Source organism: Chiroxiphia lanceolata, chromosome 2 (genome assembly GCF_009829145.1).
Source record: "Chiroxiphia lanceolata isolate bChiLan1 chromosome 2, bChiLan1.pri, whole genome shotgun sequence".
NCBI classification, from domain to species: domain Eukaryota; kingdom Metazoa; phylum Chordata; class Aves; order Passeriformes; family Pipridae; genus Chiroxiphia; species Chiroxiphia lanceolata.
In genome coordinates, this window is record NC_045638.1 from 13887808 (window position 1) to 13915797 (window position 27990).

A 27990-nucleotide genomic window follows, 5' to 3' on the forward strand; every position below is an offset into this window, starting at 1 on the left:
AGAAGCATTTCCAAATCACAAAGCAACAGTCAATGGCTAGTAGCAGAAGAGCTAAGATTTATTTCATGGGTTGTGGATCCCTCAGGACAGGGCTTTTGGTAGGGGGACTAAATCTGAATAAACTAGCAAAGAATGGACTGAACCTAACTACATACATCTAATGAATATACTGTGGTCAAAAATGGGCAATACTGTCTCTGTGAAAGACAGCAGTGTTTGTGTTGTCTCAAGTCACTTTGTTTTGCATTTCACAATGAGGAAGTCACGGTATCAGGAAACCTACTGTTGTATAAGAACAGAAAGTGCCTGGCTTCTTTCTTCTCAAGTCAGAAAAGTCACATGATTTTAGAAGCTGAAGTTTCAGCAAAAAAAAAACCCCAAACATTTTCCACCTTGACTGTTTTTGAAAGTCCTGCTTTAACTTGCTCAGAAATATGCTGATACTGTGTTACCCCAGTTAATACAGTTCACTGGATTTAGCTTTCAAAGTCACAAGGCAAAAGGAAAAAATAATAAAAAAATTCTTAAAATATAAAAAATAATTTCCTAAACAATAGGAAATTCAGAGAATTAAAAAAAGAAAGAAACAAAGAAAGAAAAAGAAAGAAAGAAAAAGAAAGATAATTAAGATATCTAGATCTCAGAGACTATGGTACAATTATTTAGTTACATATTACTAGAGGTATTTTTCCAGAATAAGTAAGATTAATAAGAATGGTAAGAATACTTTACAAAGAGGTTCTAAAGAAACTCAATTTTGTGAATTAATCGGATTGATGGGGCTTGTATTTTACAACTTCTTCCTTTCGTCTCAGGTCTGTTTGTCTTTGAGCAGGTTTTGTGTCATCTTGACGTAGTTACAGCCAGTGATGAAATCTCTAATGACCTGCACAGAGCTCAGATTTTATCCTTGAGTGGTCACAACCTGTTCGTCCACCCTTCTCTCCAAGGGAATGAGTAGTGGCAAGTCTCCTGAAAAGGACCAAGGTTTTCTCAAATTATGCAAGTATGTATGCTGGCAGGTGGTTAGAAAATGTGTTTAAGGTAAACCAGTGTTGAAATAACCTGTTATAATGAAATATGCACTGAAGTCTGGATTAGCTCACTTTTCTGTATCAGCCAGCAGCTTCTTCCATGCAGAACCTGCCAACTGTGAATCCATCAGCATTTGCACCAGGAGGGTTGGACTTTGGTCTTTGAGAGATAGAATGGTTAGAATTATGTGAAATGAGCATGCATATAATTCCCATTATTCTCGCTGCATCTTCTCCCTAAATGTTACTTGTAAGAGGAGAAACAGAACATTTTGTGCAATATATCAAGCAGCACTTTATTTTTCAGCGTGCAACAGGAACTGCTGCTAATAAAAGCACACAAAGTGTTATGCGGTGACTGAGACATGTTTTCCCCACATCCTCTCCAGAGATGGAGGTCATGTCTAGTCTGAAGCTACCTGAAATAGCCAAGCCAGTTCCTCCAGATCCTTCCACGGATGAACAATTTATGCAGAGTTATGGGACCTCATCCGTACTTACACCAAAAGCATATTTTTATTTGTATCTAATTTTCTAATGTCCTCTTTTCTCAGAGGCTGGACAGAAAGGCTTAAAGTGGGCACCAGTTTTCTTTCTTTACTGTCCAATTAATCAAACTCCCTTTACTTCTCATATTTTAATTTCTGATTTCCTCCTTCGCTAGGAAGATTCCTTGAATTCCTGTATGAACGCCTCTCTCATGCCTCGAAGGTTCTCTGTAATAAATAGAATGCAGTGAGTTAATAATTTTTGATTGCACGATTAAATATTTTCAAGTATTTCAATCCAAATTGTATCTCCTGTCAAATCTCTGGAGCAAAATACAGAAAATTCAATTAATATTCTGTATTGACCTGTAATTTTTCCAGATTAGTCTTTAGATGACATTCAGGATTCTCTTAGCATTTTCAACTGAATATTTTCTTCCTCATACTTAGACCTTGCATTGATATTTATGAGTTCATAGTTGCTTCCAGATATTTTTTAAAGTAACTTTAAATTACAGTTTCTCAACACCAGGCTGTACGTAGAAAAAATATTAATCTCTGTCAGAATAGTAGAGAATACTAAATAAATACTGCAGGAGCATTGCTCAGAATTCAGGGCAAATGCAGAATTAACAATTTCACATAATAAAGCTACACAGATTTCCATAAGCTGGAAATAAAAGGACCATAATTCTCCATTATTATCTTTGAAGACATATTTTAGGTCATTAGAACCCTATTCCCATAAGATAATACATCTCATCTGTCATTTGTAATTATGCCCTTTAATGATTTTGGGATTTAGACATAACTAATTATCTGCCTGCATCCACAAATCATCTATCTCATGTGCAAATAATTTGGGGTATAAAAGTTATGGAAATAAATGTTGGGAAAAAATCAAGCCAGGCCTCAGTTTTATAACTTTATGTTTTGTAGACAGTAGAAGTCCCTTTGGCTCTGATCTTGAGTACACTTAAATCAGGGGTACGGTTCTCAGGCTCCTAAAAGAAACCTACAGAATATAAAGTTTTCCTTAATACTAATGGAGGTTCTCACAATGAGCACGTGGTTTTCTTATGTGTCACAACGAGGGTTTTGTCTTTGGCACAGTCTTCTGCACTGCCCAGAGGTGATTCTTTTAGTGGCATCTTGATTTTTGGACCTTCAGCACGCATCCATAACAGGTTTCCACATTTTTTCCCATGACAGATGAATGAAAAGTTTTGCAATAGCACTATCAGCTTTTTCTTAGAATCACAGAATGGCTTGGGTTGGAAGGGACCTTAAAGATCATCCAGTTTCAACCCCCTGCCATGGATAGGGACACCTTTCACTAGACCACACAGGTGCCCCTCTCCTGTGTGTCTGGTTTTGCAGTCATGACACAGGAGGGAACTGTTGGCATCACATCCACCACAGAAAAGCTGTGCTAGTAGCAAGGGTCGGTTCCTCAGTGTCCAAGGCACATCAGTCACTTGGTCTTTCAAAACACTAATCAATTCAAAACTGCAATCAATCACAAGTCTCATATAAAAAAAGACACCAACTCTATTTTTTCAATTAGTTTTGTTTGTTTAGAAGCAATTTATCAAAAAGAAGGTGACAGTGAAAAGAGTGATCAGGTGTTACACTTGCAAGTAATGCATAATTCGGTTAATGTACTTTCACTGTTTGCTAGAACATGTTTTCTTGTGCCCTCATACAACCTCGCTGGTGTCTTTGATAAGTCTTTAGCAAGGTGTGCTTAGCAACTTCATCGCTAACTCCTAACACCCGTATAGATCCAAGTACCCGGGAGGTGCGGACACGGTTTCGGCAAGTGCTCCCAGGTCTGCTCCTCACGGTCTCTGTGCAGAGCCGGGGCTGCCCCTCTGCCCACGCACCCTGGCGTAGGCCCGATGCCCTCTCTGCTCCAAGGTTCTTCAGCTCCCAGGAAAAAAAACAGTTCTGACGAATTAAATTTGTTGATTATTCGCCTGTGCAAAGCGCTCAGCTCATTTAACGCAGCTGTGTTTTCCTAAATCGTCTTCTGCCCAGGAAATTCCGAAGCTCTCGATTACCTCCCTAGCAGTGCCCCCCAGTGACGGGCCGGGGCAGGAGGCCGCGTCCCCCCCGCGGCCGTGTGACAGGAGCCCGCCCGGCCCCGGGCCTCGGGGAGGGAGCCGCCCAGCCCGCCCTCCTACGGCACAGGGAAAAAATGAGCATTAAAACAAAAAAAATCACGGTGTTTATCGAACACAACCCCTACGCAGGGCCCGCCCGCTCTGCCGGGCCCGCCCGCTGACTAACGGTGTCCGGCCCCAACCTCCGCCCCCGGGAGCGGCCACGCTGTGCGGGCACCGGGACAGAGGGAGGCCGGGCCGGGGCCGGGCGGTCCGGGAGCAAGCAGGGCGAGAACTCGCGGCTGCGAGCGGCAGGAGCACGCTCGGCTCTGTGCCCGGCGAGCCGCTGGCGCTGGAGGACCGCGTGCCTGGGGCAGGCGTGGCCCCGCCGTGACGGCCCCGGCGAGCACCATGCTGCCCTCCCGGTAAGGCGGCCCCCGAGCCCTCTGCCCCTGGCCCGGGTGGGGCATGGCGGCCGGGGGGGAGCCGGCCCTGAGGGGCGGAGGCGGCGGTGCTCCGGCGGGGCCGGTGGGCCCTGGGCAGCCGCCGCCGTGAGGGCCCCGGGGCGCGGCCGGGGCGGGGCACCCGAAACTCCCCCGGCGCCTGGGCCGGTCCGGGGCACTGGGGGGGTGGGGGGTCCTGTGGGACTGCGGGCGGAGCGGGAGGGCATTTGCGGGCCGTGCGGGACACACGAGTCTAGAGGCTCCAGCAGTTACGGAGGCGTTTCAGAATTGCCATTCACGTCATCTCTGGTGCATACATCTCTGTGTGCGTTCCCTTTCAGTCTCCTAAGTACTTCTGGTATATATGCAGATAGATATGGCCCTGCTTTTCTGCTGGTGCCTGAGGACCTGCCACCTTTGCTTTTTTGAGGTGAAACCCCAGTCCCAGCTGAAGAAAATTAAGGGACCAGTAATCCATGTTCCCTGACAGGATGATGCTGTGAACTGTCACGAGGGGTTTTACACTTGCCGACCCTCTGTGTGTTTTTGTGTTACCACAATTTTGCTTACTGGAGGAGTAGTGGTGGCCACTACCTGGTAGAACACTTACTGAATTGTGAGTGGATTACATTCTCTGAAGGGTTTCAGGGTTGTCCCTTCTTGCTTAATAGCTAAGAGGATTATATCCTGCAATTTAGGCTTGTCCTGAGTTGCTGCAGTACTAACCCATGGAGGAGAAAACCAGGCTTAGCTCAATGGGACTACTTGGGAGACCTTGAGAAATCCTTCTTGGGATATTCCTCCTTCCACTGCTATGCATGCTAGAGAAGTGTATGAGTGGGGTCATGGATTATTTCCTAGATGCACATGGACCCTGTCTGTATTAAGATGCTACAGGGTAGAAGCTAGTATTGGGCCTAAGTTGATTGTCCCAGGGCATCTGAATAGTCAGTGAAGAGATCGATTACTGCCAGTGAATCATCCTTCCTTCCCGTTTTCAGACAAGTACAGGTATCAGCTGGAATTTCAACTGTCTTGGAACTGTTGTACTGATTGTATCTAGTTCTAAAAATCAAGCTGAAAGTAAGGAGTGATGTTTCTGAAGTAATCAGCATAATTCCAAAATTAAATCCTAAATTATTTTCATGGCATTATTTTTAATGACACTAAATTCTTCTGCTCTGCCTGTAGGTTGTGCATCATGAGGAAGCTTCCTTCTGTTCTGGCTAGGACACTCACTTCTGGGACCACTGGCTCCCCAGTGCTTCTAGACATGTTTGAAGGTAAAGTAATTGACTGTACTCCAGAAGATTTAATGATGTTTCTAAGGAATTTATTCTTTCAGGTAGTGTCCCTGCATGTATTAATATTGTTTGGATAATGAGCATGATTTTGGCTGTTAGCTCATGGTATAAGGGTTTAGGAAGCAGCAGAAAGTGACTGTATTTATTTGGGGGTTAATGGCACAAGTATAATCACTGAAGTTGCCATTTAGGGGCTTGTCTGGTTCTCTAGTCTTTGAAGAGCACGGGTTCTTTTCTGGCAGGATAAATGCTGCTCAGGTTGGATCTAGATAGAAAGTCAGCATAGTACAGACAGGTACAATGGGACTAGAGAGAATGGCCAAGAAGTGGGGGAACTGAGTAGAAATAATGTCTTACAGAACTTTAATGTGTCAATATGGTTAATTTTGTAAACTTGGAGAAATCTTTTAATCGGATCAGCAACATTGCCTCGTGAAATTGCTCTTGTCAATAGATCTTTGTGTGGAAAGATTGTTGCAGCACTCTAAAAGAATAAACCATAAATTCCTGTTTCAGAAGCTTTAAAACTTTTTTCTTGCATTCTAATCCCTTGAACTGAGAAAAGAGCAGGAGGAAAAAGGCTGGAGCCAGGTACAAATAATTCTTTCCTGGAGTTTTGCTTGTGTCTGAGATCTTCTTTTCCCCTTTGTTCTCTAAACAGAAGTTATCAAGTAAAAAAGAAAATGAGGGTCATTCATTACTAGAGAACTTATTTTCATTGTTGTTAATAAATGGTAATTTAGGATATTAAGGGAGAGAAGCAAGGATACAGAATATTGAATATTTGCAAATATTATCCTAATTGTTTAGTTAGATATTTAAAAGGCCTGTAAAAACAGTGAAGCACTGAGGCCATCCTGGCCTTGCCTCTGATTAGTACTCCAATATTAGTACTTCAAGAGGTACTAATATTTTGAGGGTTATAATAACTGTAGACATTTGAGATTCTGTTTCAAAATTGTAGCATTTAAATGTTACACAAATCTTTGCTGATACATAAACTACTTTCCTTTAATTATGTATCCATGCATTCACAAAAACTAAATACTTTTTCTTAACTAGCTTCTCACATGCTTCCTCCCAGCTTTGGGTCCTGGTTGTGAGTGCCCTTTCTTCTTCCATGGTTCTCCCAAAGGCTACATGAAGCAGGACTTTGGAAGTTTCCTCTGAGATAACTCTCATCCCACTTCCTGAAAAATGCTGCAGTTATTCTTTCCAAAGTTAATAGTGTTTGTCAGCAGCATATGGTAGCACCAGTTTGAAAAACTGTTTAGGATTATGCAGCAAGCAGATACCACAGAGTCAGTAGACAAGGAACTGCAAAGCTGACTTCTAAGGAAAGGACAAACTGAGTTGAAAACACCAACATACTGACCGTAAATCAGGCAAGGACAGGTTGCTTGCAGTTACTAACATTAAGGAACATGTGCCTGAATGGAACTGAAGCAGGTAGAATAACCAGGTAACTCCTTACTGGATTAAATTAGATGTAAATTGCATTGTTTCTTTTGATTGGTAATCTAACCTGTGTTTTCTACTCCACAGGACATTCACCTATTCATGTGAATAATGGTGTGTTGTGGTAATCTGTACATATTAAAGTATTTGCTATAGCACTAAACTTACTCAGCTACCGTTTTTCCTTACTTTAGTATTCATGAAAAATGAAATGCTATTATTCTTCTCTGTCCACTTGCTTACAGCCACTTTGCCTTGGGTGAATGGCTCTGATCTTATTTGTGGCAGTATTGTTGGACCAGATCTCTGTCAGCACACTGTGTTTGTGGTGCTGTGCTGGATAACACATGTCTAAGAGGCTTGTGGGATACAAAATCTCTCACAGCAGCAGCTCCTGCAGTACTTGGCTTCATTTTAGACATTGGAATATGCATCTTTCACCTGCGTCCGGACCAAGCTCTGTACAAAACTGGTGGTCAAATACATTGCAGTGGTCTGCCTGAACCTGGACACAGCCTGGGAAGGCACCAGGACAAAAGATATGGATCTCACTGGCAAAGATGAATGTGGTGATCTTGCCCAGCTATCCTTGTGTCCTTTGCCACAGCACAGTGCAAATAAACTCAGACCCTTCTGCTCTGGCATTAATGATCCACTGCTCAGAGTTTAGAAGATGCTGTGAAATATGCAACATGCTAATGATGGATAAGTCCCATTTGCACATCTAAGACATTTGCCAAATAATAAAAGAGAAATAGTTTATGGATTTTTGTGCTTAATTACTTAAATTTCTGTTGTAAGATACATAATATCTAGAAGGGCAGTATAGTCTTTCCAAGAAGGAGGAAAAAAAAAAGAGCAAAACTGTGTGCTTATGAGCTATAAAATGGACTAGATTTAGCTTGACAACATTTGCATGTAGTCCCTTTTATTGTTAAGACAAAAATGTGTTCTCAGCCTGGCAAATGTTTGTACGTCTAAAACTGAAATCAGAAGTATTAAATGGGAGTAACAGCTTATATACATTTTTGCAGGTTTGAACTTGAGATTTTTCAGAGCTTTTAAAAAGAAGATGAACTTAGTTTAAACAAGGAGAAAGTGCTGTTTATTCCTTCTCCATCCCAGGACAGTCTGCACTGTTGAAAAATTGAGGTTTTGTGTTCTAGAAGCTGTAACAGTGTTTCTGCTAACACTGTATTTACCAAGTGCATGCTATGGCAGCTTCACAGATGGAGTATGAGTAACAGGAAAGTAGTACCTATTCTATAAATAAGCCTGCTGCTTCTTAAATAAAAAGGAATCAGACCTTCTTCCCTTGAAAAAAAAAATCAACTCATGAGATTTTTAATCACTTTCTTTCACTGGAATTTTTTTTTTGTTCTTAGAATTAGTAGTGGAAATCTTCTAATTTCAAAACATTTTTTGGCCTAATTTAATAAATAAATGAGGCCTAAGCAATCTATTTTGTTTTGTCTTTGTTTGCCTATCTTCCTGTCCCCCTCTTCTTCCAGAACCTTTTGTTGCTTGATATCAGCTAAAATAGATGAGCCGCCAATCTCAAAGGGAAACATGTTTACACAGGCTTTGTGAAAATTGGCTTCTAAATCAGAGGCTTGTTAGAGTGCCAGACCTAGTGCTGGGGTCACCCACAGACCATGGTGTTTGCTGGCTGTTCGAGAGTGACTGGGATCCATGTGCTGGCTGGCAGTCAGCCCTTTGCCTGCCTCTGGCTCGGGCAGACAGAGCAAAAACAGGCTGGGAGTGTAGGGGCAGGGGTTGAGGGTGCTGCAAGGGAAGGAACAAGAAAGGGAAGGTTTGGGGTATTGCTGTGGTGGTGCTGTGGGGGGACTTGGGCAGAAACTGTGTGAGCAGGAGGAGGGCTGAGCTGAGTGGGTCTGACTGAGAGAGGGGAATTTAAATCCTAGGGAATCATACTAGACTCACTCTAGGGTTCACAGGATAGTTTGCTGATCACTATGAACACTCTGTCAGGGCATTTAGCTTGAAAAATGCCAAGCCCGATAAAGGATCAGCTTGTGACTCACCAGCAGCCCTCTTTCTATTTCACCATGAAATTTTGGATGTTTTTTTGGTAGCCCTTGCTTGATATGTCTCTATTTTGTCCTAATACTTGAACCTCCTTGTATAAAAAATATTTGCAAATAAGCAAGGAATCCCTACTATACAATTCTCAGCTTCTGTTTGGAGCGTGGGAATTGTTGCTGCTTGTTTTCAGGTGTTTCCAAATAGCCAACATTTACCTGCCTGACAGCAGTAGGGTAGTTTAATGGATTTGATGGGACCTTGGCACACAACCTCATCTGAGCAAGAGTAGAAAACCTGCTTGTGCAGATTATTCTTGAAATTTAAGAAAGATTTGTGCAGAACTTGTATTAACTCTTATCATAGAATCATGGAATCAGCTGGATTGGAAGGGACCTCTGAGATCATCAAGTCCAACCCTTGATCCACTACCACTGTGGTTACAAGACCATGGCACTAAGTGCCACATCCAGTCTCATCTTAAAAACCTCTAGGATGGAGAATCCACCACTTTGATAGTACAAACAAGGCCAGAATAAACTTTTTAGTCCTGTCTTCAGTATCATAACATGGAGACTGCTAAAAATTTGGGCTCTAAAACCCTGCTGGTGAGAGCCAGGCTGCTGCTGTTACTTGCCTTTGTGGGTGGGATTGTTGAATTGGTATTCTTCTCATTCCCTTTCTCACAGCTGCACTTTTCCCTTTTATGTTCTTTTATGACTTTCTGATTTATCTCCACAGTTTGTTTTTAGGCTGTAATATTTTCATACTATAATTCCTCAGTCTGATGTCGATCCACTCTCTGTTTCAGCTCTTAATTAGTGCTGGCGATGACTGCACTAACAAACACCTTCTTGGCTCTACACAATAAGCTACGGCATCATGTTACTCAACCCACTACTGTGATATGCCTACTAACAGCATCAGTGAATTTGGCCAAACTTTTGTTTCTGGGCTGCTATTTGCATGAATTTGTTTAATTTTCTTGTTCTGGGATGAGGATTATGCCTTCTAACACCAGGCAACCTCACGTTCATCACTTGCAGAACTAAGCTTGATTTGCTTTGATTTTTTTTTTTTTCCAGTGCGGAACAAGTTGAGGGATATAGTGGGAGCATCTACCAACTGGAGGTACAGTGTGCATTAAATGTATTTTACTTTATTTGTGAAACCGAGGTAGTTGAAACAAGGCTTCTGAATTGGTACTTTGTGGATCACAAACTTCTGAGATTTCTCTGGCAGAAGATCTTTAGCACTAAAGGAACAAAATATGTGATGTTGATGTGTAAAAGATTGTCCCGTTAGCTTTGAATCCAATGGAAGTTTAAGAGCTGTAGAGTCAGTCTGGCTGGCAATGTCATGTTGCTGTTACCTTTGAGTTACCTCTAAGTGGATTGCCCACGTGGTGAATTTATCCTGCACTGGATTCAGAGGCTGGTTCACTGTGAAGCAGGCTGCATGTCACTTTGGAAAATTGTCAGCTCAGTATCAGGGTCTCCTTAATCACAAGCATCTTTAGCATTTCCTTTGTCTCCTCTAACTTAATTTTTGACTAATTTACATATAATTTAAACAATTGACGTTTTGACCTTATTCAGGTTACCTTCCTCCCTCTCCATTACGTTCACTAAGCCAGAGTTGTCTGTAATCCTCTACTGTTACAATTCTGAAAAATTCAGTATAGCAGTCTAGGGGAATTCTGTATTGCAGCTTGATTGGTCCCATGTGTATTGTTAATTTTCTTATGGCTGTGTTTGCTCTTCTTACACACTCTGTGCACTGATAGGGGAATGAAGAGAGGTTCACTTGGGTGGAATGTCTGATGAAGACCTTCTGATTCAGTTTATCTAGGCAGAATTGTAGGCATGCTAACAAAAGTGCCTGAATCCAGGAAGCTGATTTTTGCTTAGTAAGAGTAGGATCTAAGCATGAAGGGGCTTGAAATTTACAGTGGGTCAGCTAGAAAGGGCTCTAGAAATTGTTTTATGAAAAAGCTTTTCCCATAGCCCAGAATGGCTGGGGAGAAATGACTCCATGTGGAAATACCATCGGAGGATTGAGATTTTAGAGGGCTCTGGTCAAATCTGACCCGCTGCCCCCATCCTGGAAGGAGAGCATACTGAAGCCAGGATCAGCACAGCAGTGTTTTTCCTAGGTAGGTAGGTCTTTTGTGCTGTGCAAGATGCAGCAGAAATGGTTTACAGAGTACTGAATGCTTCAGCTGCCATGGAGAAGTAAAGCTGGGGAGACCATAGCTGGGAGTGCTTGAGAATGACAGGTTTAATTGGGGAGGTTGGGAGGGCATGGATCATGTAGCCTTTGAGATCCCACTTTTAAAACGCAGCGACAAAGAGTTGATACATGTGGAGACTGAACATCTGGGGATGAAATTGAGGCCACAGAATGACTGAAGAGAACAAGTCTGAGGGAACAGGATGATAGGGGTCCTGAAATTGGAGCTAGAGAAGGACTGATGTACATGCATCTGGATTGTTGGGAGAGAGGAGAGATGCACGTTGGAGGAACACCTTCAGCCATCAATTTTGTGAAAAGTAAACTTCAGTTTGTGATTTCTCTTGTAAAGACCAGTGACATTTTGTATTAATTTGTTATTAAAAAGAAATATCTTGCTTATATGTTTATTCTGGTTTTGTACTTAAATTGTAATTAAAATTATTAATCTGTTCCTTGTTAAATATAGTCTAGATGGAGTTGTGGATATTTCAGAAATAGATAAACATTTCTCAGAATGTTTAGGGCAGGTGTTAGTTAATAATTAGGTGAATTATTGTTACTGTATGACTAATACTGCAGTGTGTAACAGTATTTGTTTGTCGAAAAATGTTACTGCATTGAGCCCCATACTTCTGTATATTGAAGTGCAAATTCTGAAGTGGAAGTCAAGAAGAGTTCTGCTGCTGACCTCAGAGGAGCCAGGATGGGACTGGTGAAAACAGAATATAATTGAATTTTTATTGTTTGGTTTCTTTGTGTTTGTAGACAAATTTCTGATTTACTCTTTGATTAATTTCTCTTAAACCTTTCACTGAGAGACCTTGGAAAAAAGTTTTTTAAAAAGCCTGAAGGTGAATCATCTTGAATGTTACATCTTTCCTTAATCATCTCGTATATTCTATTTCTGTGCCATGGCATAACTTCAAACATTAACCCTCTGGAGGAGGTTGTTATCTTTCTGTTTCCTCTGAACTCTGGTAGTCATGTTGCCGAGATGAGGTAAACCATATCTCCTGTTTAAAACAAACAAACAAATAAAACTAACTGAAGTTTTCTGCTAGACTTTTACTCTCTTTGATCATGGATTATTCATATTTCCCAAAAACTTATTAAACAGAAAAGAGAGAATATAAATATGGTGAAGCTTGACTTTCTGAAATAAAACTCAAGCCAAGTAAGCCTGAATCTTAAATGGCTAATACCCAGAATTCATCCAAAGTCAAAACTTAAGACAAATTTTCTTTTTGGTGAAAAGGTTCTCTCTTTCTCCCTTTCTTCCTTTCCCCCCCCTCTCTTCCCTCTCTCTTTCCCTCTCTGGTTTTGTTAAGCACAATGTCACTGATCTCAGCAATGCAGCGTGCACTAACTGAAGGAATGATGCATATCCAGAAGTTTAACGTTGGTTGCTTGGTGTTTTAGGCCTTCACTTGCTCTTTGAAATGGATCCATAGTTTTGCATACTCCTTGGAGCATTTTTAACCCTTAGGTTTTTAATAGATTCTAGGGATGCTATGAAATATTTGCTTTATTTGGTTAGGTTGCACTTTTAAGAGGAGGGAACTTTGGTGGAACAGGTAAGAGAGAACATTGGGCAAGACTGTTACATCTTGTAGATACCTGTGCAAGGAACCAACTTGATAGATTGCAGAGAAGTGACAGTAAGTTGGCCCTTATTCGACTGTGAGAGTTGCAGCCCCTCTGAGTTGGTGGTGCTGGAAAAGCAGCTCTGAAGGAGCAGTGCTCCCTTCTCTGTATTGTTTCTTTCTGTGACTTTTTTGTATAGTCGTAAGATATCTGGGTAGGAAGAGAGAAAGAAATAGGTTAGTTTTCCCTGTCTTTTAGCTTGCTGTATGAAGTGATGCTGTAAAGGGGCAACTCACCTGTGGATGATAGCAAATCTTAGCAGGTTAGTTCTCTTGTTCTTAGTACTAGCCAACACTGTACAGCTGCTTTACTTCTTGGGAGAGATTATAAATTGATGTTCAGTTCTTTAAAATTGTCACTGTGGCAAGAGTTGTGATACTGTAGCTATGGAAGACATGAGTATGCACAAAAACTCATAGGTTAAATTGTATCTGATTTGTTCTTTTCAAGGGGAACCATTTTGGTTACATTCAGAATTAGATTAATTTTGTTCATAAGTGTGAAGTATGTGCTTGCCACTTGTACACAAAGATATTTCAAAGCTTTCTGCAGTAGTCTTGCTTAGCATCTGTCATTATACGCATCTCACTTTCTTTTCAAGGCTCACTTACTGTGTCTTGCTATTTTGACTACATTTTGGTTTTCATTTTGATAATCATCAGCGTGACATCTTTTAGCTAGGGTTGCAGTTGTATTGTCATACTCTAGACAGATTGTTTTTTTTTTTCTTACCAGTGATCATGTGCAAGCAATGCAAGAAAGAAAAGCTCTTCATACTTTACTGGCAAAACGTCAGGAAGATCTCCCTCCCAGAAGAATGAAGGACAGCTACTTGGAAGTTATTCTACCTCTAGGAAGTCAGCCTGAAATAAGAGAAAAGTACCTGAACGTACACAACAGTGTAAGGTAACAAAGCAACCATGTTACACATACAGGAAACTGTTAACTACCATTTGCTATGTAAGTAGGTATTTAATTGTCAAAACCCCTGTCTTACAGATTTGGAAGGATCCTTGAAGATCTCGACAGTTTAGGAGGTATGTATCTGTACCCTTTTAAACACTCCACAAAGTGATTTTGAGTACTGCTGAGCACTGTTTGGTGTGATACAGTATGACCTCAGGCAGAGAATCCCATAATTGTGCTATCTCAAAGGGGAAGGAAAAAAAGAAGACACTGATGCTGGAAAGAAAGGATGGATGATAAAGAACAGACAGAAACAAAATTGTTTCACTTCAGCTTCTTGCCTCTGTCAAATTTTTAATGGACCAGTTACAAGAATAATTTACTGAAAAGTGATTCTAGATTATGAATCTGCATTGAGTGTTAACTCAGAGATAATTTGCACAGTGTGTATTGAAAATTAAAACTTAAGATTGTTTTTTCTTAAAAAAAACTCAACAAAAACTGACACAAAACCCAACAGAGGGTGGAAATATTTTAATCTTCCCTTTGGGGTGAAGAGTGTATAATCTGGAAAGAACAGAGAGTAACCACTGAGAACAAATTAAAAACAATTGATGTATATTCTTGGGTTCTGTCTCCAAATTGATATTAAGGGTAAAACCAGCTCAGTTATTTCATGAGTTAGCATCCTTACTTTTTTTTCTTCTTTTCATTTATTTGTGGTCTTGAAAAGTTCAAGATCTTTGACTTTTGTATTGCAGTTAAAATAAGTACTAGGTTGTTTGAGATACTTTTATCTTAAAAAGTCACCAGGTGACTTCCTTCTTCATCAAAGTTCTGTAGCTGGTTGGGAGCTTTTCAATGGAGGTTTTTGACAAAGAATAAGTGCTTATTGAGGGAAAGCTGTGAATGGAACAGTTTTTTTCTGTTCCTTCTGAGGGTCCAGATACACAAAATTGAGGAAGGCAGAGAAACAAGTGAATGAGTGTCTATCTAGGATAGACACAATAGCTGGATGATTTATATTTCCTTCTGGGAGGTGGAAGATACTGGCTTCAGCACCTGTCCTGAATTAGAAAAGGAGACTTCAAACTGTTGGCTACCCTCCATTGTTAGATGAGATGAGCCTGTTTTTCATTTTGTGCCTTGTTTATTTTCCCTGAAAATCTGTGAAGACTTTTTTTTTCCTGTGATGGCACAGAATGTCTTTGCCTTGTTTGCAGTCATGCTGTGCTCCAGTCAGTTCCACTGGGGATGTATTGTTTTGGGTTAATCAAGATTCTGTCCCAATTATACAATATTCAGAATGGCCATATTGATGTAACGAGTTGATAGGCATAACAGGTTTTAGAATTGCATCTCCAGTACTTTTAGGGGAAAACATAGATTACCTGGAAGGACAGAGATCTTTCTTCTCTTATCTTGTTAAGTCCAAACAGATACTTTTGATTATGGGAATCTGTGTTGAGTGAAAGTCACATGAGCACTAGGACAAACCCTATTTTTGCAGCCTTGAATTACTCTAAGGAGTCTGTTTACTTGGATGTGCTCTTAAGAACAAAGCTAATTAGTTTAAATAGTGGTTTGGCTTTTAGTGACTGCAGTGTGATAAATATCTCTGACTGTGCTTTCATGCCTGTAAGGCACATCTTATTTGATCTTCACCTCTTTAAAGGAATCGGTATTTTAAAAGTCCTCAAATAGCATGTATCCTTGGACAACCTGCATGAAATCAAAACAGAAGATAGGCTTCAGGGGTAGAGGAAAGAGATTATGTGGGATTTGGAGTAGAGTGATGAGTTGATTTAAAGTGCTTAGCTAAATTTCTCTTTGTAGTGAGTCAATATGCATAAAACTGAGCTGCTGCATCACTGTTTTCTTTATAGCAATCCCATATGTTAAATGCATGAAAATGTGGAAGTTGTGCTTTCCTACAGTAGGATATTTTAGTTTGTGTTTTGCAGGTACTTCTCATGCTTTGCAAAGATGGCTTTGATCTGCTCCACTAATGTTTTTGTTAAAGAGCTGACTCAGTTTTTGTTCTCTCCGCAGTTCTTATTTGCTACACTCACACCAAGCAGGAAATGCAGCCAAAGTCTCCCTTATCCATAGTCACAGCTCTGGTGGATAAAATCAGTAAGTGGCAATTTGGTCAGTAGAAATGGCTTCATCTGTTTTTCTTACTCTTTCAGCAGCCTCTGCCTTCCCACTGTTGTTATCGAGGATGCCTTCTTCACACTCCTGTTTAGTTCACTTCATCTTGTTTTGGCCTTGAACTCTCAAGTATTGTGGCTTTTGTTGAAGGAAGGAGAGAAGAGGATTTTGTAGTGCTTTCTAGCATTTCATATGCCACTTCAAAATACAACTTTCATGCTTTCTACACTTCTATGTTTAGTTTTCTCTTGGCACCTGGGTTTCTTAGCTTCATTATGGAACAGTGTTTGTTCTGGTGGAGTTGGGACCTTGCTTGTGTCACATGTTCTGCTGAACACCTCCGGAGGTCTGCTGTCCACCTGTGTGACTGCTTCCTACTCTAGTTCTGGCTTGAGAAGTCTGGAAAGGCAGAAACTGCAGACTAGCAGTTTGGTCCTTTGCAACAACCAGCTTTTCTGGGTTGTCTTTGCGTGTGTTGCCACCTTCAGAACACAGAAAGGCCTTAGAGAATCTGGCCTTTCTAGTATTAGATATGAGTGATCTGTCTCCAGTAACCCCTAATGTTTGTCTTGTAGATTTGTGCAAGAAGATTATATATCCAGACTGTGACATCAAATTCACAGGCAATGTTTCTTGGGTTGGGAAGACCTCAATGGAAGTGACGATGCACATGCTGCAGGTTAGTTCCTGTGACTTCTCTCCATCTTATGACAGGCATGAGGTGCTTCAGGGGAAATTCTGGACGATGGCATGAGCAGTCTTAATTATATATTCTAGAATAACTTTCTGAAGTGCTTGAGGCAGCCCTAATGTTCTGAAGACCAAGGCAACTTCCAGTAGTCTCGATGCAGCAAGGCAGTCTTGCTAATCTTTCAAGACGTGTTTTTCTTAACCAGTATTTTGTATTTAAAGTGCAGCACAGTACTCCTACTGAAAAAAATAGGTGTCTGTGCTCTGCATGATCTCAAATAAGCTTCTCCCTGCTTTTGAAAAACTTTATTTTCCTTATGCCTTAGCATTTTATAGATTTATGAATTTTAATGTTGGTATTCAGATTTGGTGTTAAATTGTATCTCATGGGCTCATCTTATCTGCTGTGTAGCATAATTTTTTTAATGAGTTATTAAATAATAATGGGATATAAATGAAGGCTGTAACTAGGCTACACTATGCAGGAAGCAAAAGGAACATTAATAATTAAATTTAAAAAATCTTAACATTTCTAATAAATATTTACTGTGAATTCATTAGTTAACTGAAACATTAACTCAGTTATTTAATTATTTAGAGTAAAAAAGATATGCTATAAACACTTAAATGATATTAGTGATTCCTTTGGAGTGAGTCCAGAGGAGGGCCACTAAAATAGTCAGAGGGGTAATAGTCAGAGCACCTCCCCTGTGAGGAAAGGCCGAGAGAATTGAGACTGATTATCCTGGAAAAGAGAAGGCTTTGTGGTGACCTGATTGTGGCCTTCCAGTACCTGAAGGGAGCCTACAAGAAAGATGGAGAGGGACTTTTTAGAAGAGCCTGTAGTGACAGAACAAGAGGCAGTGGCTTTAAACTGAAAGAGAGTAGGTTTAGATTAGATATTATGAAGAAATTATTTACTGTGAGGGTGGTGAGGTTCTGGAACAGGTGGCCCAGAGAAGTTGTGGATGTCCCATCTCTGGAAGTGTTCAAGGCTAGTCTGGACAGGGCTTTGAGCAACTTGGTCTAATGGAAAGTGTCCCCACCCATGGCAGGGGGGTTGGAACTAGATGGTCTTTAAGGTCCCTTCAAACTCAAATCATTTTGTGATTCTATGATTCTGTGATAATTCAGAAAATCAGATAAATATTTTTTTATTCGCTTGGTCTCCTTAAATAAAATCTCTTATGTAGAAGATAGTTACACCTTTATTGTCAGAGTTCCTTGCAGTGCTGGCATTAGTGGCAGTTTGGTATTAACAGAAAAGTATTTTTCGGCATTTTTCAGAATAAATGTTAAGTGGGTACGTTTACAATGCCTGTGTTGATTTTCTCCTCTCCCAGCTGAAAGCAGTTAATAAGCATTCCCTTATAAATGTTTCACTGCGGAATTCCTGAAACTAAAGTTTTAATTTGCGTTATTTCCTTTGACCTATTGTGAGAGATGTTGGAAGGGATGACAGAATGTGAAAGTAAGCAAAATTAACGGTGTGGTCACGTAGTTGATGTCAGCTAAAGAACTTGCTAAGCATGTTTACAATTTTAGAGTTTAATAATACATTTTTTTTCTGTCTCTCTTAGCTACATGATGGTGATTACAGCCCTGTGTTAGATGCAACCTTTGTCATGGTGGCCCGGGACCCAGAGAATAAACGGTAATTTGTAGGACAGGAAAACAGTTTTCTGACTCTTGCTGTGCTGAAAATGGCAAATGTGGCAGCTTGCTCTGTATGTGTGGAAGCCCTATAATGTAGGTGTTAAATAAATCACATAGTCAATGTTTTCTGCTGGTAAGTGTTAACTTTTCTGTGACAAGCTTCAGAGTATTGATTTCAGCAGTCAAATGATACCAGGATTTACTGGTAATCTTGGGATCTGACCCTTTTCTTTAACAGATTTTCCCTTCGTTTGAGTGACTGGGCTGAATAAACACAAGAAGTGAATAAATCTGCCAGAAACCCACTTGCATTCTAGTGGTTGTTAGAGCTAAAGATAGAGTTTCAGTAGTTAAATAGTCTTTGAGTGAACAATACCATTAATTCCCTAATAGACACTTGATAAGTGTCACCAGAATAATTCAGGCTGCAACTTGCATGTGTAACTAACATGGAACTGATAAGTATTCCCACAGAACTTTAAAAACCCCTAAACACTAATTTTGTTATTTTTCTGGTTTTACTTTATCTATAGTTTCTTAGTCATTAAACTAACAGGCTGCTCAGTTGCAGTTTTGCTTTATAACTCCAGCATCAGATAAATGGTTGTATTTCTTAACCTCTTTCCTGTACAGCCCGCCAAAGCAATAAACTATTTCCTGCTTCCAACTAGTTTAAATAATTGCTTGTATTTAATGAAGAAGGGTGTGTTTAATGAAGGTGTTTAACTTTATTTAATTATGTAGTCCTGATAGCATTAGAAGTAGTTTTTAGTTTGGTTTCCTTCAGATTTTTCTTAGAACCAATGAACATACTGTACATTCAGAAAACCACTTATATTTATGATTCCCATTCTAAGGACTAATTTTGCAATATAATTACATCAAATCTGATGTCATTATGCACTAGCAGATTGACTGAGGACAAGCCTACATGGACTTGTGCAGATACATGCAAACTTTAGTGTCTGTTGTACAGGCTAGCTGGCCACAAGCCAGCTGTGTTTCTGTCCATATAAGGAGGGTGTTTATGTGAGGTAAAAACCCTTCATAGAGGTACAGGGTACAATAGCTTGGCTGTAGTGCCACAGAAACGTGGCTGTGTGCCTTTTGGACTATAGCAAACTTGCATCTCAGCAGCTCGGGGCTTGGGCAGGAAAGCTGAGGTAGATGTGTCCTGAGCTGAGGAGAGGGGAAATAAACTCTGCAGTGGAGAAGGAGCTGCTTTGTCTTCAAAATCCAGAGGTTTAGCAAACCAGGAAAGAGCAGTTTGTTACAGGAGAAAAGATCCTCTCTCTGTGTGCCTCTTGTCGCCAGCACAAGTAAAGACTTGAGGTAGAGGTGGATTGTTCAGCACATACTTTGTGTGTATGTATATGTTGTTTGGAGCATTTGTATAAATGTTGAAAATAGAAAAATAATAATTAGGAATTACAGGAAAGAATGGTTCTTGAAAATAACCATTTGCCTTTACTTTTGAAAATAATTAAATGTCATATAATTAGGTTAAAGTAAACTTACTTGTGCAGTAAAATAAACATAAAAATTTGTGCTCAAGGCATGTCATAATCTTCTTTGATAAGTAGTACACGTGGTAAACAGCTTTTGGCTGTTGATAAGGCTGTCATGGGAGCATGTAGATTATAAAAATACTTGCTAGCTATGCCACCGTGCTCTTTCTATTCCAGGAGGAATGGTACCATTCAGTTTTTGGTTTAGTCTATCCTAGATCATCATGGCTTCATTTGCTGAGTTTCTAAGCAGCTTTCTGCTTGAATAATCTTAATGGTAATTTATAGGTACAATTTTATCTTCTTAAGAGGGAGAGACGCATCTCTTGCTTAATTACACTAGGTAGTGTTTGGATCACTTAACTGCCTCTTCAGAGTTAAAGCTAATGGGATATTCTTTTGGCAGCTCCACATTATGAAATAATGCAATTATTTCTATGATATAACCTGAAGTATGTCTTTTCATCTTGTAGTGTGTATGTAACCAAAAATGGAAGACTGTTATAATGTATTTATAGAACAAATTCTTGTGAAGTTTGTAACTTAAAAAAAATTCCTGTCCATAGGCCAGCATTTGTTAATCCACTCGTTCCTGAGAGTCCTGAGGAGGAAGAAATCTTCAAGCAAGGGGAATGTATGTCATATTTCCTGGTAGTATGTACATCTGCCTCCGGTTCAACTTAATAGCTGGAAGGAAGTAAACTTCAGCAGTTCTGCTACTTAGAAATGCTCCTAATTTATTTATAATCAAATTTTTTTTCTGGCTCATGTGTGTCAGTAGTGTAAGAGAGTTTCAAAGCCTGCTATCACATACTTGGAAACTATTTGACTAAACTGACAGATAAGGGCACTCCTGATGTGCTCTGCACACCCCCTGGACTCCTGTGTTTGCAGGATGCTCCCTCTGCTTTGGGTCTGAGTGCAGCACAGGCTCTCCTAATGCTCTGGCTGATGGATTACCCCATGGTGGACCTGCTAAGTGCATCACAGCTCCTTACTGTCTGGGTGCCCATGTTCTCTTTGGAAAGAAACTGAGAAAAAGAAAAGGGGGAGAGCAGGGGAAGGAGTGTGTAGCTCCATCTTCTTTTGTTCCAAGATGAAGTTTTAAAGCAGAGAATTAGAGAAACATTGAAGACTGAATAAACTGGACAGAAGATCTTTTAAGCTAAAGTTTCAATCATTGCAGCCTATGGTAATGAGTTCTGTCATAAATTTCCATTCTTGTACCATTGGCAAAACCCAAAGGTGGTTGTTCTGTAGGGTTTCTTGTTAGATATGTTTTTCTGTACTTTGAGGGTAGTACTGAAGTTTTCTGTATAAGCAGTGGGTATCATAATACACGTATTGAAGTTCTTCATCAAAGTGGTGAGGTAGCAGTAAACTTCTGCTTTATTTTTTCTTTGATGCAGTCAATTCTAAAAGCCAACTTTGTGTTTGAATTGATTGGACCATGGAATTACAGCTTTTAACTTACGAGGGAAAAAATAAAAAAGGAAAGACAGTTAATTCCAAGTTAAAATTGTCAGAGCCATTATTTGTTTTTTTTCTCTGAACTCTAATGCTATGAGTTTTTTTTTAATATTTAGTGAACAAGCTGAGGAGAATTGAATTCAGCACTGCTTCCTTACTGAAAATGGCTCCCACTGCAGAAGAAAGAAACATTGTGCATGACATATTCCTTCATACTTTGGACACAAAGTAAGAAGGGGAGTGGTGGAGGAGAACTGATGTATTATGAAAGAGAAAGGTGCCTTTTGAGTGGGTGCTCGTAAGAGGGTAGTCTGGAATAAATGAACACATTTAAATTCTGTGGCATTTTATTTGGAATGTAGGTACAAACTTTAATGTGACATCTGCAGCTCTCAAAAGAGTCTTCAGTTGTTACATAGTGTTAGCTGTGCCAAGATGGTGAAAGGGACACTGTAAGCACAAAGACCTGAGCAAGCTGTTAGGAATGATCTTGAGGAAAAAGGTTAATGATGTTTAACCAAATAAGGGAATGGATTAGTTTTGCAACCATGACTTCTACAGTCTCAGAGTTTTCTGCCACGATACCTAGTTAAAAAACCTGTGAGGGCAGGAACTGGCCATATTATGGCCAAATAACTTTGTAGTGTGTTTTTAAATATAATACCTGACAACATTATTTGAGAGAGACTGTTGTTGGCATACTTCTCTTATATTTGAGATTGATGTGAAGTCATCTGATGCCAATGGTGATAGAACAGTGTCTAATGACAGTAGTGCAGTGTTATATTTGTGATAATTTATAATTTTTTAAACATTATACAGTTGTTATTTTTAAAGCTGTTTACTAAAGGGAGACATGCTTTCCCTTAAAATTAGCAGATGTATTTTGTACGCATTCTGTCTGGATTTGAAAACCTCAGACTGTCTCTGTGTTTGATGTTGAATTATTCTGCTAGCTCATTGTGTGCTTTTAATTCCTATTATGACTTAAAAAAACAGAATAAGGTTTTTCTGACAAAGTGTGTGCTTTGTGGTTGTGATTCATCTTTTCTTTCATGTGCTTTTCTTGAGCCTCATCAGTCACATAAACTTGAACAGTAGTAGAAGTTTTCAAAGGATCAGGAGCGTAGGTTTATTGCAGTAACAAATCAAAGTACTGCCTTAGATAAGGCTTCAAGGTCAGTTGGAACAGTGTTTAGTGACACCCTTTCTGTTTTGGGGTTATTTTGGTGTTCCATATTTTTGTGGGATTTTTTAAATATGTGTCTGCATTTGCTATTTATGCATTTTTGGCTGCTGAATTCTGCTAATTCTGTAGACTATGAAGTTTTTTGTCTCTTCCAAAGGACAGTAAGTTTCCGGAGTCGTAAATTACCACCCAATTCAGTGTGGATGGAAGATGCAAAGCTAAAAGGCCTACAGATTTGCCATCCTCAGGTATTTTGAAAAATATTAATGAATTACAGAAAGGTACTTAAGAAGTAACTTTAAAAGGGAATTTTTACAAGGGCATGTATTGACAGGAAAAAGGGTCATGGCTTTGCACTGAAAGAGGGGGGGCTTAGATTAGATTGTAGGAAGAAATTTTTTACTATGACTGTTGTGAGGCACTGGAACAAGTTGCCCAGAGAATTTGTGGATGCTCCATCCCTGGAAATGTTCAGGGCCAGGCTGGATGGGCTTTTGAGCTCTGGTCTAGTGGGAGAGGTTGAATTTTTGTGTAAGATTTGTCAAACCATTATTTTGTTTCACTTCTACAGTCCTTGCAATGTATTTAGATCATAGTTTCTTTTGCCGTTTTTTTGTTATTTGTATGGGTTACCACTGCAAAATGGAAGATTTTTAATGACCTTGTTTTCTTACTAGACTATTCATTCTGTGTAAAGAAATTCCTTTGTAAAGTGTTTGCAAAAAGTTTGGCCTTTGATTGCTGACACAATTTTGAGTTGTTGTCTTGTGTTTTTAAATGAGTCAGATGAGCTCCTAATAAGTAAAGTTGCCTTGGGCATTTTGAATTTTGCATGTATATTTCAGTAGTGCTTTTTATATATTCAGGTATTGGGACTTCTGTTAAATACTGTAAACTGAAGTGCAAACTTCAACACAATCCTTTGAAAAGAGTTTTGATTTTTGTTTCTACATACAGGAACGGAACATCTTCAATAGAATCTTTGGGGGTTTTCTCATGAGAAAGGCATTTGAACTGGGATGGGCAACTGCTTGCAGCTATGGGTGAGTTGTAGGCCTGGAATATTTATGTAATCCAGATCACTGTGCACATATACATAGGTCAGGAAGGCCAAGCTAACCAACCTAATGACTATCTGAGCTGAGAAAACCTAGGTGTCTAGTAGAATCTTGAACTATTAGTGCACAGTGCTGTTTTACTTAGGGCACCTGTTGTATTTACAGAGAGATTTGCATCTTGCTCCTTGGAGCTTGGTTTTTAAGCATCACTTGTCAAGATAGAAAATACATCCATTTTCTGTTTTCTTTTAACTTACCAAGGTATTCAGATGAACTTTTGAAGATTCATTTTCTTTGTAACCATATGAAATAGGCATTCTAGCAAATAAATATTACATCCTTTCATTCCAAACACAAAAGGAATGGTTTCTGAACTTCTAGTAACTGCTTGAGTATGACTGAAGTCATCACCCAGCAAAGCTCTATGTGTCAGTTAAATGAAGTATGCATTGCCTGATACAAAGTTAAGTGGTTTGTGTCAGTGCTTGGAAAATTGAGGCCTGAGCAATGGTGGCATGAAGATCGTCTAGCAAGTGTAAGTCATAGGATAGAATAATGATGCAATAACATGTCCTTAGAGACCGTGTACTTTTATTGGTGTGAAAGATTCCCTCCAGTTGCTTTTGTCTTTGGTGATGACATAACTCATTAGCACTTCCTGTGGCCTCTTGTTTAAGGAAGAGATTTGTTCTCTAGCAACCCTTCATTAAAATGCTGCCGATAAAATATTTTAAATTTCTCCAAACATCCTTTTTATTCTTGAGACAAAATTTCTCTTTTGCTTCCTCAGGGGTTCCAGACCCTTTATTGTATCTGTTGATGATATCATGTTTCAGAAGCCAGTTGAGATTGGATCCTTATTACTGCTTTCTGCACAGGTAGGAGTTGATTTCTTTTCGAAAAGGAGCAAACCTTATCTTTGCTGTGATCACTGCTAGTCACTGATAATAAACAGTGCACTATGAGAGCATGTGACTTTTCTTGTTAAATGGTGTAATGAAGTCTGTTGCAGTTTTCAGCACCAATGGTAAATTTCAAGCTATAATTCTTGTTTTAACTGTGTAGGTCTCTTACACAGAAAAAAACTACATCCAGATTCGAGTGCACAGTGAAGTTTATGATGCAAATACCAGGGAGCACCATACTACCAATATCTTCCATTTTACATTTATATCAGAAAATGAGGTCCCACGGGTTGTACCTAATACATATGGAGGCAAGTATCCAATGAATATGTTGTCATCATAACTCTGTAGAAAAGATGACTTTCTCTTGAAACACCGGTCATTTTAGTAGATGAACTATTGGGATTTGAATAATTTAACAGGATTTCATGGCAAACCACATTTATTTTATGCTTTGATGACAGTGTGGATTGCTTCTTGCTTTTGCCAGTCTATATAGTTGTAGTTGCTCAGTATTGATACTAAGTTCTAATGTGGTTCTCTCTTTTCTCCACTTTATTTCAGAGTCCATGTTGTATTTAGATGGGAAGCGACACTTTGATGCAGTCATGAAAGAAATCTGACAGGCACTGGGTGCTGCATCAGCAGTGTAGCAGCACTGTCTTGGAAAGAGATGGCTAAAGGACAGGTGCTTGCAATACTCAAAAAACCCCCCAACAACCACCCAAAACCAAACCAAACCATAACAAACCCAAACTCCGCAACAAAACCTGCCTTTTTAGTGCTCTTTATGTATTTGCATATATTGGGATTTTTTACTGTTTGCTACTAGAAGTTGTTGAAATCTACTTTTGCATACTAATGCTACGAAAAAAGGCTGAAAAATACAGTTTTGGCTTTAGATAGCTTCTCTTTTTCTACTTTGAGAGATCTCATTACAACCTTTGCTGTCTTGTCACCATCTGCCTTTGTTCCCTTAGTAGCTCTCCTTTGTGTTTCCCTGATAATGGATAGAAGTTCTGTCAGAAAAATGTGTGCAATAAGTAGATGCACACAGGTGGAGCAATTTGACCTACATTCTTGTGTGAATTAGCTTTAAGGTCATCATTTTTTTTTAACAGGGACACATGTATCTAGGCAGCAGCATAGGCTCAGAAGTTACTACTGTGTACACAATGTAAAGCAGGTGTTTCCCATCAGTGGGGATTTTACAAGGTTATTGCAGCTTCTGTTTTGGATGGATTCACATTCCCTTAGGAGGAAACTGATTTTTGCAATGAAATGAGGTGGCCAGGTGGTATCTTCTGGCATTCTGTTCATGTGCAGCCAGTCCTTGCCAGCCTCTTCTAACTTTTGTTTGTTTTAATATATAATAGTAAGTCACTTCCTTAGTGATTTATTTCTCATGTCCTGGAGACTAGACATCTGATTGGTAGGATTGGGTGGGACTGAGAAATGGCATTGTAGAACAGAACATTTTGGTTTATTAAGGATCGGGAACAAAAAAGGTAAAATGCTGCTCAAATGATAATGGCAATGTTTGATGCTGGAGTTAGGGGTCTAAAGAATCTTTGTTGAGCAGCTCCCAAGTCAGCTGCTGAATGGTGGGAGGATCTTTAACCCACTGAGGGGTGGTACAGCTAGAGGACAGCCTCCCTCTCAGCTGGATTATTTACCTGCTTCCTTGGCAGACTGAAATGCAGTATGAGTATTGCATAGGTTGGCAAGTTTACCTGTGAAGGACAGAGTACTTTCCTACCACAGAGGGGACTCTATGGTGGACATAACTATGGCAACAGGAAGTAATAGGAAGAAAGTAATGGATACTGAAGTGCTTCTGATGTAATGTAGAAAGTTTTAATAATCTTGAGTATCTGGCAGATACAGCTCAACATCTTGAAATCAGGAAGGTGAGGGGATGGGAGGCATCAACTTTTAGCAGTGAATATAATTATCACAAGCACAAAACTAGACCTCTGATACCTTCACATCAAGACTGATATCCTGTCTGATCAAGACACACAAAGAGGAGTTTGGCTCAGTGGTAGTTAAATGGATGACATGTGATGCCTTATGATACATAAGAACAGACTCTGACTTTAGATAACAGGTTGATAAAATAAAGCAGCATGTTATACTTTTGTTTCTGAGTAAGAAAATCTGAGAAATTCATAATTAGGACCAGTTTCCTTTGGTGCTAGGATGGCATGAAATTCATGGCTCCTGACAGCTGATTGCTGTTCCTGTCAGGGTGGGCATTGTAATACATCAGTCTTTTCTTTCTAAGACTCGGCTGCTGTTACTGAGGAGTGGGATCAACAGCTTTCCAGTGGAGGCACAGGGGTGTTGCCCGCTCAGATCAATGCATTGCCATGATAGTAACTTCTTGGTTCCTTCTGTAGGGTTTCTCTCTTCAGCCATACTCCAGTGCTGACTCAGCTGTATGATTTTATAATCTTTTTCTTTAATCGTTTTGATGCTGTGGAGGTATGTTGTATTTTATGGGCTTCTCCCTTTTAAAACTCTTTGGAAACTCAATATACTTGACTGACTACACAAATAAAAAACTGAAATTCTGTCTCAGCTTCTTCCCCCCTCACTGCAGGGATCAATGTTCACTGTTAAAAAATAAATAGGAAGGCGGGACGTGGAGGGATCTATTTCAGAACTATGTATTACTCCTGACTAGCTGCAGGTGTTTATTATTGACCCAGTGGTCCTATTTGGATTGCTTTTTTATAACACTTGTAAGTTAAGGGGATACAAAGTTCTTCCTCTACTGCCTTTTCAGCTGCATTTAAAAAAAAATGATTATCATGATTTCTAAATTCAGCCTTTGGGAAGGGATGGAGAGGAGAAAAGGTAATAGAGTAGGGAGGAAGGCATGACATCAGAACCTCTGGACAGAGTGAAGAAGATGAATCCTTCAAATTAAGATGCTTAGAAAAAGTGTGTTCTCAAACTTCATGATAACTTAATTACATACCACAATGACAGCATTTACAGAAATGTACGTACAGACATACTGAATGTGTGTGTATATATATACACATATGTAAAAGATACTATATGTCTTTCTGTTTATTACTATATATATGAGCTCATGCATTTTTTACTCTGAGAAGGTAACTCCAAGTTGTCACCCTCTCTGGTGATAGGCTACATGTGTCTTTGTTCAAGGGTATGCATGCTGCTTTATACCTTTGTGTGTGAGAGAAAATTGTTCTCAGATCTCAGAATTAAAATATTTTAACATAGTAATTAATGTTGGGTTTATGTTGCAACTTAATGTCCAACCCGTCACTGCTGTAGGTGACTAACCGTTACCACAGAAGCCTAAAGGAACTGGTAGATAATCTTTGTATTTATAGTAAGCCTATCTATATAACTGACTGTGGCTCTGTAGTGGGAAGTTAATGTTTCTGTGGCCATCATGTCTTGGAATACCATCAGGAGGGGGAGCAGGATTGCCTCCCCTTACCCCCTCGCTTAATGGTGATATAAAAGGAGATTTCTGTGGGACTGGCTGAACTCAGTGCCCAAGAAAGCACTTTCTTTTAAATGTTATTTTTCTGTGGCTAAAAAAAAAATATTAAAATTATTACTCAAACTTACAGCTTCTGGTACCCCTCTTTCCAATATGCATCATTCCTTTGCAGGCATGTCGTGGTGTTCAGCACTCTGGGAAGAAGCTTGGACG

The 27990-nt window shown here is 39.7% G+C and overlaps 1 protein-coding gene across 6 annotated transcripts; it reads left to right on the forward strand.

Annotated features, from left to right (window-relative positions):
- Positions 1 to 834: 834 nt before the first annotated feature.
- On the forward strand, positions 835 to 27900 carry ACOT9 (acyl-CoA thioesterase 9). Of its 6 annotated transcripts, none has more exons than XM_032679644.1 (16): positions 3793 to 4052; positions 5262 to 5353; positions 6920 to 6946; positions 9961 to 10006; positions 13490 to 13660; positions 13754 to 13791; positions 15713 to 15796; positions 16390 to 16493; positions 18085 to 18158; positions 20235 to 20302; positions 21255 to 21366; positions 22485 to 22575; positions 23285 to 23370; positions 24176 to 24263; positions 24451 to 24601; positions 24855 to 25963. In XM_032679644.1, exons 1-16 carry the CDS (start codon positions 4039 to 4041, stop codon positions 24911 to 24913), a joined length of 1305 nt encoding a protein of 434 aa, XP_032535535.1. In that variant the 5' UTR covers positions 3793 to 4038; the 3' UTR covers positions 24914 to 25963. The 6 variants fall into 6 exon arrangements, with proteins under 6 accessions (XP_032535538.1, XP_032535535.1, XP_032535537.1 ...); XM_032679645.1 differs by lacking the exon at positions 3793 to 4052 and adding an exon at positions 4922 to 5069 and having other exon boundaries at positions 5260 to 5353; positions 24855 to 27900; XM_032679647.1 differs by lacking the exons at positions 3793 to 4052; positions 6920 to 6946 and adding an exon at positions 835 to 840 and having other exon boundaries at positions 24855 to 27900.
- Positions 27901 to 27990: the final 90 nt, after the last annotated feature.

Coding starts and splice junctions, on each gene's coding strand:
- ACOT9 (XM_032679644.1), top strand. Junction 15,797..16,389: donor AGCTCTGGTGGATAAAATCA/GTAAGTGGCAAT, acceptor TTTGTCTTGTAG/ATTTGTGCAAGAAGATTATA. Junction 22,576..23,284: donor TACAGATTTGCCATCCTCAG/GTATTTTGAAAA, acceptor TTCTACATACAG/GAACGGAACATCTTCAATAG.